Raw genomic sequence first — 11195 nt, forward strand, 5'->3', positions numbered from 1 at the left:
TTATTACTTTCTGGCAACAGTAATTAGTTACACTACTAGTTACATTACTTTTTCTTCACGTCCCACAGAAGTTGTAACTGTGTTTACTGGCCAACACTGGCTATATACAAGGTTAAGGTTGTGTCAAGTACTGTGTTGTTCATGTCAACCCCTGGAAAATTTACTTTGGAAATGATAGTTTTCATTAATTGTTACACTCTAAAAAATGCTGGGTTAAATATAACCCAGCTATTGGGTTGTTTTGACCCAGCTATTGGGTTGTTTTGACCCAGCTATTGGGTTGTTTTGACCCAGCTATTGGGTTGTTTTGACCCAGCTATTGGGTTGTTTTGACCCAGCTATTGGGTTGTTTTGACCCAGCTATTGGGTTGTTTTGACCCAGCTATTGGGTTGTTTTGACCCAGCTATTGGGTTGTTTTGACCCAGCTATTGGGTTGTTTTGACCCAGCTATTGGGTTGTTTTGACCCAGCTATTGGGTTGTTTTGACCCAGCTATTGGGTTGTTTTGACCCAGCTATTGGGTTGTTTTGACCCAGCTATTGGGTTGTTTTGACCCAGCTATTGGGTTGTTTTGACCCAGCTATTGGGTTGTTTTGACCCAGCTATTGGGTTGTTTTGACCCAGTGGTTGGGTTGTTTTGAACCCAACCGCTGGGTCAAAACAACCCAATAGCTGGGTTTGTCCCTTTTTAACCCAGCGCTGGGTTATATTTAACCCAGCATTTTTTAGAGTGTACATTCATTGTTAGGCTACTGCTGTAAAATCACGATATGACATCCTCAAACAGGATGTTTTTATTTTTATTATTTATTATTGTTTTTTTGTGTGTGTGGTGGTGTGGCTGAAACCAATTACAGTTTTGTTGTAGTAACCCAACTGTGAGTATTTTGGCAGAGACTATGTTGCCATGGTAAAGTTTTGTAAGAGCCACCTATCTTCAGCTTCCTTCCAAGATTCTACAGTGAAGTGAATTGTGAAGTTATTTCTGAACGCTTTAAAAATCGGTTCAAATGAATCAAAAGAAAGAACCGATTCAAAAGAACGACTCGTTCGCGAATCGGACATCACTAGTATCTGTCGCGCCGCCAACTGCAAGTAACCGAGCTCAAACTGTTCGCCTACAAATCATTGATACAGACGTGTGCTGCGTTCTAAACGCTAGTCATTCTTCGCGTCTGTATGAGCTAGATTCTGTGGGGTTTTCTTTCACTATGAAGCTGCTCATTTGGCTATGGAATACTGTAAATAATCTCTGGTCGATAGATTGAAAGTCGATTGCAACGCATCGGATATCTGTATATTAATCGCGTGTTTGGCAGAGAAACGATGCATTATGATTCATGGTCATCTAATAACTGGAACAGGTAGGTGTTTTACTGACCCTCTCTGTCATACTGTTGTTAGATATTGTTGCCATGTCAGAAATAAAGGAAACATACAGGGAAGTGAAGATGATGGTTTGATGAGCGGAGGACATTCTAATCGAGATGATGGTTTTATGATAGTTTACCACCCACAGTAATAAACAATGCTAGTAAACACTCCTTGTTATTAAACATCCTGCATGTATTCAAAGGGCAGCTTTTCAGCTCATGACAGCGCATGATGTTAAATCGGGACTAGCACTCTACTGATTTAGAAATGTCTCTCAAATACCACAGATCGCGCCATAGAAACACATGGTGTGCAGAGAACTGGACTCGAAATGAAAAATGGTAGGCATGTCAGATGACAAGCTTGCGTCGGTACACTGAGGCGTTCTAAGCAGATCAAATAATAATTCTGCTTAATTATCTCAATAATATTGCCTGAATATCCGAATATTGCGTATGTTTACTAACCTAAGTTTTGTTTTCTATCCTGCTGTTTTACTACGCTCTATAGTTTACCATTCTCTACTGTACATTGTCATACTTTGTTGTACTATTCTACTCAATAGTTTATCTTATTCTGTACTCCAGTCTATATTTATCTTTATTTCACCTATTAGTAAACATGGGAAAAGCTTTGAAGACTGTGTTTGCTAAGGGAATAAAAGTAAACACATTCAAATCTCTTACTCTGTTCTATCCTGCTCTACTCTAAATTCATTGTTATGCCATTTTGCAAACTTACTCTGAATAATAATAATAATAATAATAAAGTGTTGAACTCCGTTCTACTGCTCCATACTCTACTAATGGGCCTTTTGGGAGGCCTGTTGGTAACTACTGACTGGGGTAGATCTCCTGTCTTAACAGGGGACAGTGTCACTGATCTTTATTTCTGATTCCTCTTCAGTAACCTTTCTTTGGTCGCAGGATCTTACAGTGGACGGGCATGAAGAGATCGGATGGTGTGGATTAGATTATTGGGAATATATCGCTTTGATTTCTCTCATCTCAATGTTGGGCTCCAGAGGACCTCTGCCTTTGTGCTCTGAAATGAAATAATGGCAACGCATTGGGCTGCATCAAAGCACCAAGATGAGAAGAAAAATCCAGCCGGGTCGTCAGTTTTTGAGGTAAATAATTTCGTTGCTTTAAGAGAAATGTAGAAGTGCAATTAAAAGGACATTAAGGCCTGCACCATCTACAGCTCATGACAGGACAAGTGCTTCAGTCGGACACTCTTGTAGTGCAGGCGGGACGTCCATAAACTCAACAGGATGATTAGAACTTGTATTGACTTTTTAAAATTTGTTTGTGCATGTTGATTTTATTTTGATTGGTCTGTTCAAACCTTTTTTTCAATGAAGTTCAACAGAAAAGAAAAAAAAAAAATATATATTTATCTACTGTGGCAACTACTTACAGGCCGCTGGTATTAATAAATGTTTGTACTGTGAGAAAATTGGACTTTTTTCAATAAAATAGAATTTTAGAGAGGGAGAACACATGGCATAGTATTATCTTGTTAGAAGCAGCCGGTGACTGTTTACACTGAGACGGCAATCATTAAATGAAGTAGCCTATTTATTTTATTTGGCAAGCAAAGCCCTTACTTATCTAATCTCAGTAATGTTGTAAGGCTGCCAATGCATAATGTCACTCTTCAGAATACAAGAGCAGCATTGGATTTTGCATGTCCACTCTGACATGTGGCGTTACATCATCACTGAGAACATAACGCCGTGCTGCAAACGCATGCTTGGATTAACCTATCAGCAACGGCAATACCAGTTTGTGTGTGTGTGTGTGTGTGTGTAATCTCCTTAGTAGGCTCAGGGTCTGTGGGTACAGAAGGTTGGTGGGCACAACAGTTTGCAAACACATCAACAGATCACTTATTATGCGTCCAGAGGGATTCAGTATTGAAATTCTATGTTTATTTCTTGAACGCAGCCAGTTCTCGAAAGAAATTGTTTACTGTGAAGAAACAGAACGTTGCTTTGAAGGATCAGTGCATTTCTTCAAAAGTGCAATGCATTATTTGGAAGTAACAGTGCATTGTTTTAAAGGAACGTGCATTATTTTAAAAGAACAGTGCTTTTTTGCATGTTATATTTTGTGTGGATTCAGCTGTTTGATAAAAAAAACATCGCTGATAAGGTCTGAAGTTTAAAGCAGTAGGCTCATTTGAATAATGTCTTCTGAAACTCTTAACAACATTAAAATGATGTTCACACAGAATGTGTTCTTGCATTCAACTGTGATGCATTTCTATTGTTTTTGTATAAGCATACAGGATATGCTAGATGGAGGCGTTTGACTGTTGTGCTTACTTCTTGGTGTTCAAGGAACGTGGTGCTTAAGTTAAAAATATTTATTTGCATTTCTATACCTTGTTTTTCATTCCGCTGCCTTGTGTGTCATGTTTTTAAATACAAAAAAACACTTCCCTCAGAATCACTAATCGTGATGCTGTGGCACAGTTTTGGGGCCCTGATTGTCTTAGTCCAGTGCTACCTAGTTATAAAGTTAAACAGTAACTGAAGTTCTCAGCAGGTGCGTGAAAAGTCCCCAGCAGACTCATAAAAAAGCTTTTATCCACACCATTAAATAATGCCTTCTTGAGTTAACAGCGTTTGAGCTTCAGTAAGCTTCATTGCACTACCATCAGTACACTATATAGTTTTAAAATTACAGTTTAAACAGTGTGATTTACTATTATAGTTCAGTACAGTAATATTTGTAATATTTATGTGTTATACAGACAGTAGCTCTGTATCAAAACCTGGTGAGCTGCCTACATAGCCAGCCTTCTTCTGTGCCAACATCCTAACCGTCTTGCACGGAAACTCACAACTGACTGATTCAGACACCCTACATAGGCAGCAACTCCTCTAACTAATTGTGAATTAGTAGGATTTGGTCTTAAAAGGAAGCAAAATTATGTTTCATACCTTTTCAGCTTCCCATTGGCAACATGTCTACAATATGCTTCTTTAAAAATCGGTCTTGGTAGACAACCTACTAGGAGAAAATGTAATGCAGTGGCATTATGTCTGTCTAGTCATTCTATATAGTGCCACTGGCAAACCTAAACTTTACAGCGTGTAATTGCATTGTTTATATGCATGAAAGAGTGATGTGATCCATTATGCACACATTTGGTGTCCCTCATGGTTATTTGTGGGGTCCAATTGTGTTCACGCCTGTGATGAAGCTTGTTTAAATCATTATCACCCTGGAGTCCTCCACTTCCTGTTTAACATGACTGAAACCAGTGTTCTACTTCAATAACATCACACCCAAGACACACATAAAGATATAGGGTATGTATAGTAATATGCATCAGTTCCTCAGTCATGGAGCTTTCCTTAAGTCCTTCTTTGTAGAGCATGGACAGGTGCAGGACTGTACCTGTTCCGGTCTCTCTTGACACTTATTAGATGCCCACAGGGGTTTATTGTGCTCGGTGGTCTCAGGTGGGCCCGTTATTCTGTCCCATCTAGGTCTCCATGTCTAATGAGGGCGTCACTCCCTGTCTGTCTCTCTCTCTCTCTCTTTGTGTCTCCCTCGGTCTCCCTGCCCCCTGTGAGGACGCTAGCGCCATGGAGGGTAATTAAAGCCCAGCTGCTTTTTGCTTTTACACTTCCACTCTCTCACTCACACACATATGTGACCCTGGACAACAAAACCAGTCATAAGGGTAATTTTTTTTTAAATTGAGATGTATACACCACCTCAAAGTTGAATAAATAAGCTTTCCATTGATGTATGGTTTGTTAGGATAGGACAATATTTGGCCGAGATACAACTATTTGAAAATCTGGAATCTTTGAGGGTGCAAAAAAATCAAAATATTGATCACCTTTAAAGTTGTCCAAATGAAGTTCTTAGCAATGCACATTACTAATCAAAAATTAAGTTTTGACATATTTACAGTAGGACATTTACAAAATATCTTCATGGAACATGATCTGTACTTAATGTCCTAATTATTTTTGGCATAAAAGAAAAATCAATAATTTTGACCCATACAATGTATATTTGGCTAATGCTACAAATATACCCCAGCGACTTAAGACTGGTTTTGTGCTCCAGGGTCACATATACTCTGGTGTTCCCCAGATGAGGTCACCTTGTGGAGGCTTTGAATTCTGTGTCTCTTGTAAAGCTTGTTGAAAAGTAAATCTGACAGTTCAAAAGTTTAGGGTCTGTAAGATTTTTTTTTTTCTCCGAAAGAAGTCTTTGCATTTATTTGATCAAAATAGTAATATTGTGAAATATTATTACAATTTAAAATAACTTTTTTTTTTTTTTAATGTTTAGAAAGTCAGATTAAATTCTGTGATTGCAAAGCTGAATTGTCATCAGCCATTACTCCAGTCTTCAGTGTCACATGATACTTCAGAAATCATAGTAATATATTGATTTGGTGTTCAGGAAACATTTCCTATTCTTGCTGAAAACAGATGTGCTGTCTAATATTTTTCTGGAAACTGATACTTTTTTCAGGATTCTTTGATGAATAGAAAGTTCAAAAGAACTGAATTTAATTAATACAACATTATTGTAACATTATAAAAAATTACATATCAATCGACCACTGTACAATGTAATAACTTGCACCATCTGTAATATATACAGTACATATATTTTTTTAGCTAAAGTCACCAATACCCTCAACCACATGGCTCTGGAATTTACTGTATCACTCGCGTTTCATGATGCAATCAATTCCTAAATGAATAAAACCAATCCCCGCCCTTCATTTTCAATATCCTATTTCATTCAGAAATACAGTACATCATATTATAGACTTGACTTTAATGTTTATCTGTGAATTGTTTGCTCAAATCATTAAGCGATTGAGGTTCATGCTTTTGTAGATGTTGTGGAGACGCCCTTAACAAACTCTCCTTTTAGATCTGACCGTTGTATCATTGAATCCAATGGACCAAACCATAATCCAATGTTGACAGGGCTGTTTCTGTGTGCCATCTCGGACCAGAGCTTTGAGTTGCCACTTCAGCCCTTCACCCGCTCATTCTGTTTCCATATGTATTGATTTCTGTTGTCTGTTCAAAAAAACAGGCGGAGAGAGCGTTAGATGCTGGATCTCACTGTGTGCATGTTTGTGGATTCACCCCTGTTTTCACTCTATAGTCTCTCCCTCTCATGTGAATGTGTTTCTGTCTGTGTGCTTGCCTTTGGCTTGCCCTCTATTCTAACATATTTGGGAAATGCTCTGTTCGATGCTCTGCACAAAATGGTTTGACACTGATATATGGATTGACTAATTTATTTGCCTTACGTTTTGTTTTAGAACCTGGTTTGAATGAATTATGCAAATTAGGCAATGCCGTAAACACCCACAAAATCACCAGTCTTTTCTGCCATTGTGGTTTGGATACTGGTTTCTCTGCCAGGCTTCATTGGTCAACTGGCTTCACGTCTGCATCCTGGACCAGCATGGAAATGACTTGCTTGGTCCAGTCTGGTTCATTCAGCAGGGATTTAGGGAAAGTGCAGTAAGATCTGAAATCTCTAATCCAATAGATTTCCATAAACCAAGTGTTCCAGTTCCTGAGCTGAAACCACTCTAGAGATGGACATTTCTCTCTAAATACCTCACAGAGCTCCAGCCTTTCTTTGGGAAACATCAGAAGTGTCTCATTTAAGGGTTCCCCCATAGCCACTTATCCGATTCCCAGTTATCATCATTCAGTCAAACCTTTGGATTGCTTGTGTGTTGATTATGTGCTTCTTTTGTGTATCATCGGAAATAGGAAAATTGTGAACACCCGTTTAATCTGGAATCCCAACCATTGTAGGTTGAAATCACAGTGGTTTAACATTAGGTGCTTTCCTGCAGTATTGCTCCACATTTTTTATGTCATAATGACTAGACAAAGAAAAAAAGCAGCCACCAGAGGGACGTTTGTTGTATAAGTCTGTAGTCAGAAAGGAGACTGATAATCTGGTATAAATTACTCCAGTCTAAATCGCCCCTCTTTCTCATTAACACTGGGTGGAGGGGCAGAGTGAGCATGTTTCTCAGTGGGAATAGTGTTCATTGAGGTAGTGTTGGTCTATATTACACATGCCCAGAGCACATCTGTGTTAAGATGCTGACACCTGCTCTATCTGCAGTGGGTCAAACACATGGATCACGCTCACACTGTCACACAAACTGTGACTCTTACAGTAGATCATGTTATCTTAAGCTCAGCCCTTTTAAAAACAATTAGCAAAAAAAGTCAAACTATTTAGTATAGTTATTGTTAAAAGTATCAAATAACTAACTAAATTAATTAATTAATAAACACATCTTTTTATGCTGTTTGAAGGAGATCTCATTTACAGTTTTTAGATCTTATTTATTTATTTATTTTTTAATTGTTTTACAAGAGGAACAATAACCGTAGTAAGTATTATGGTATACTGTAAAGTGTTGTTTACTGTGTACATTCGATTTTTACAATGCATCAGCATAAGAAATAGGTTCGACGTGTGTAACTCAGTAATTCTCTCTTCTTCCTCTTCAGTAGGTAGAGGTAACTTAACCAACACCAGATGAATTAATAGCAATATCTTGTTAGCAATATTTTTTTTCCCTACACAAAATCTATGGAATGCTGCCTGTTGCATTGAGACTTCCTGTCAGCGAATGGATGCCACATTCCTCTGTCACTTTAATTTTCATGAGTTTTCATTTGGCCAGCTGATTTAATCGTGATGGCATCTGAATGCTCTGCATAGCTTTAGCATTCATGTCCTGACCACAGCCGTCACCGTACATTAGAATTGTTCGCCTGTGCACGTTGCACACATAGTTTTTGTCAGAATCATTACCAGATTATTTTGTTATTTCAATGACTCCGTTTTTTGTGTTTGTATCTACATCTGCATGGACACTTTCAGATTTGAAGTAGGAAATCTCAGTCTTTCCTGTTGGTTTAATGAACTTGGATTGTGATTTTGCCAAGAAGTATATGTTGCTGGAGCAAGATTATAATCAACCATTTAAATTTTAGGGATAGCAGAAGGGTTTGAATTAGGGCTGGGGTCAGGCTTGAACTAATTTTAGGGGTTACTAATGCTTTGGCAGTAGCCTTGGCTTCAGAATGCATGCCCACAGTCTGTTCACATAGTGTTGTGAGCATATAGGCTTCCAAATGGCGCAATCTCTGTGAGTCAGTTGAAGCAGTCTACCTGGAAACAAAAATTGTGTATAAAGATTCTGGGCTGGACCAAAATTTGATTGGGCAGTGGATTTGCTGAAGTTTGCCTGATCTTCTAAGTCAGGGGTGCCCAAACTCGGTCCTGGGGGGCCGGTGTCCTGCAGAGTTTAGCTCCAACTTGCCTCAACACACTTGCCTTCAAGTTTCTAGCATGCCTAGTAAGAGCTTGATTAGCTGGTTCAGGTGTGTTTAATTGGGGTTGGAGCTAAACTCTTCAGGACACCGGCCCTCCAGGACCGAGTTTGGGCACCCCTGTTCTAAGTGGTTGGTTTTGGAGAAAATATGCTAAAAAGTAAACCAAACATATGAACAAAAGTCTTGTGGGTTAAGGTTAGTACTGTTTGTTTGACAGCCAGTACCAACAAAATATGTTGATCAAGAAATGTGTCACAATCACCTACTACATTCACCTACTGCAGATAACCAGAATTTCCCAAAGTAATGTTCCATGCTGGGAACAGCTGACTCCAGTTCAGCCAGTGCGGCATAGTGTTTGTAGGCTCTCAGTTTTTATGTCTTCTCAGGACACATTAATAGCACAATAATAATTAATAATGTATCTCATCAGCTGAATTGTTTTCCATCTGAACTCAAGAGTCATGTGATAAGTTTGTGTCGCATCAGTCAGTGCCTGAATGGCCCACCCACACATCATGTGTGTTTTTTTTATCTGGAGATTTAGCAGCCCATCATTGATTTGTTCTTTTGATGTGCGCAGTGACAGAGCGAGAGCTTCACTACCGGTATTGATTTCATCTGATTGGCCCCTGGGCTGGTTGGAATGGGTCAGAATATGAGGTATGAGATTCACAGTTCATTAATGAAAGAACTGTGAAGGTCGATGTATTGGTCTTTTTAGGGATCTGGCAATGATTTGCAATACAATGAGATTGGAATTGACTGTGTTTAGTTACTTGATTGTTCATCTGCCTGTTATATCACCTCCAAGAAGGTTGCAACACTTTGGGGTATGTTTCAATATTTGTGCTGGTTCTCGCAGTGCCTAGAGGAAACACCGTACCCAAGGGATGGAGGTTTTTGAGTGTACTAGAACGATGTGTTTCTCCAGCATGTGTTTATACAGCACTACGGATGAGGCCCTGGTGTTCCAAGTCTGCACATTGAGAGTTTGGCCCAACTGACCTGCACAACACGAGTGTGTATATAGCCTTGACCTGCCCTGAGATCCTTCATGTGTGGCTTCATCAATCTGCTCCACATCTTCATGTAATCTTCCCCATCTACGCTTGAATTTCATGTTGCTGCAGCCTTTTATTGCAATCCAGCATAAATTTTATGCAGAGCCAAGAATAACCTAACACAGTTGTCGGTCTCTGGTGCATTGCTCTGCTTTAACTCGCTCAGGTTTGACCTAGTATCCCAAAGCTTATCTGAAAAAAAAGCCCTCTCCATGGTAGTGCCTGTCTACTGAACCTGTCCTTCTAAACAGCATCTAATCAGCACTCTTCATTTCGCTTCAGACTCTGATGTGGTTCTGGCTGCCAACTCTCTCCGTCTGATTGACAGTTGGCATTTGGATGTTATTAAAATTGCATGTGTGGAACCAATCTGCTGACAGTTGGATTCCTTTTGTGGTCGGTGCATTTCTGAGCCAAGATCTGCAAAATCCAGCCAGATTCACCTTGGGACTGCTTTGCTATACTAGTACTTCGGATATAACAGATATAATGTTTACAGTATCATTGCATATCTGTCAGATGTGTAGATGCCCCTTCATCATAGCGTTTTGCAAGCATGTGTTTCTAAGAAGCAACATACTCAAGATTCATACAAGATAAAGGAACTACTGTAGATGTATACATTATAAGAAAAATGTGAGTTGTCTTTGCCTATGTAATACTTCCTTCCACGATGCAAAGGTGCATGTGCTAAAGGCAAGGGTGTCCAATCATGCTCAATTAATCATACTCAATTAATCATACTCAATTAAACATACCTGTAGGGCTGTACAAAAAATCGAATGTGACTTTCATGCTCATCTCGTAAGTAAAGCCGGTTCTGTGATTAGTAGTAAATCTCCAGCACGTGCTTTCAGATGGAGCGGCATTTAATACACAGAGCATTTAATACACATGAAAATCGCATTCGATATTTTGCACAGCCCTACATACTAGGCTTGCCACGGTAGACGGTGCTGACGGTGATACTGGTGTTAAGCCGCAACACCGGTTACGTCACTTGCCCACCGTGGCACCGACCCCCACCGTCGTTTAGATTTTTTATAGTAATAAAAATCATTTAGTTCAGTAAAAGAACAGACACTACAATTAAAAACTGAACGCGGCTACTCAATGCAGCGTGCCGAACGACAGTCGCATCACAGATCAGATTTCATTTATCCAGTGAGGAGAGTGAGTCGAGCTGACTGACAAGAAGAGTGGGGTGAGACAGACAAGACGATCGCGGATGATTTAGTTTTAGGTGATTTTGGAAGTTTTTTTAAACATTCGTTTCTTATTTAATTGGTTCCACATTGTTTGCTTATTTTTACTTTATTTAAACTTTGTGTCATTTATTCATTTTTTTTACATCAAGGTGTATGCCGTGCCTCCAAGCTTTCTTA

General features: G+C 39.2%; 1 protein-coding gene across 3 annotated transcripts in view; it reads left to right on the forward strand.

Moving 5' to 3' along the window:
• Positions 1–1118: 1118 nt before the first annotated feature.
• The window catches only part of LOC107664664 (rho GTPase-activating protein 21-like), a 104548-nt gene continuing 94471 nt past the window's right edge, over positions 1119–11195 (forward strand). For 2 of the 3 annotated variants that reach the window (XM_016455297.1, XM_016455299.1), the window contains exons 1-2: positions 1119–1364; positions 2301–2503. In XM_016455297.1, coding sequence (XP_016310783.1) covers positions 2432–2503 — 72 coding nt within the window. In that variant the 5' untranslated portion in view covers positions 1119–1364; positions 2301–2431. Of the gene's footprint in view, positions 1365–1644; positions 1716–2300; positions 2504–11195 lie in introns of those variants that run through there. The other variant, XM_016455298.1, reaches the window with a different exon arrangement.

Source organism: Sinocyclocheilus anshuiensis, unplaced genomic scaffold, assembly GCF_001515605.1.
Source record: "Sinocyclocheilus anshuiensis isolate Anshui unplaced genomic scaffold, SAMN03320099.WGS_v1.1 scaffold35, whole genome shotgun sequence".
NCBI classification, from domain to species: Eukaryota; Metazoa; Chordata; class Actinopteri; order Cypriniformes; family Cyprinidae; genus Sinocyclocheilus; species Sinocyclocheilus anshuiensis.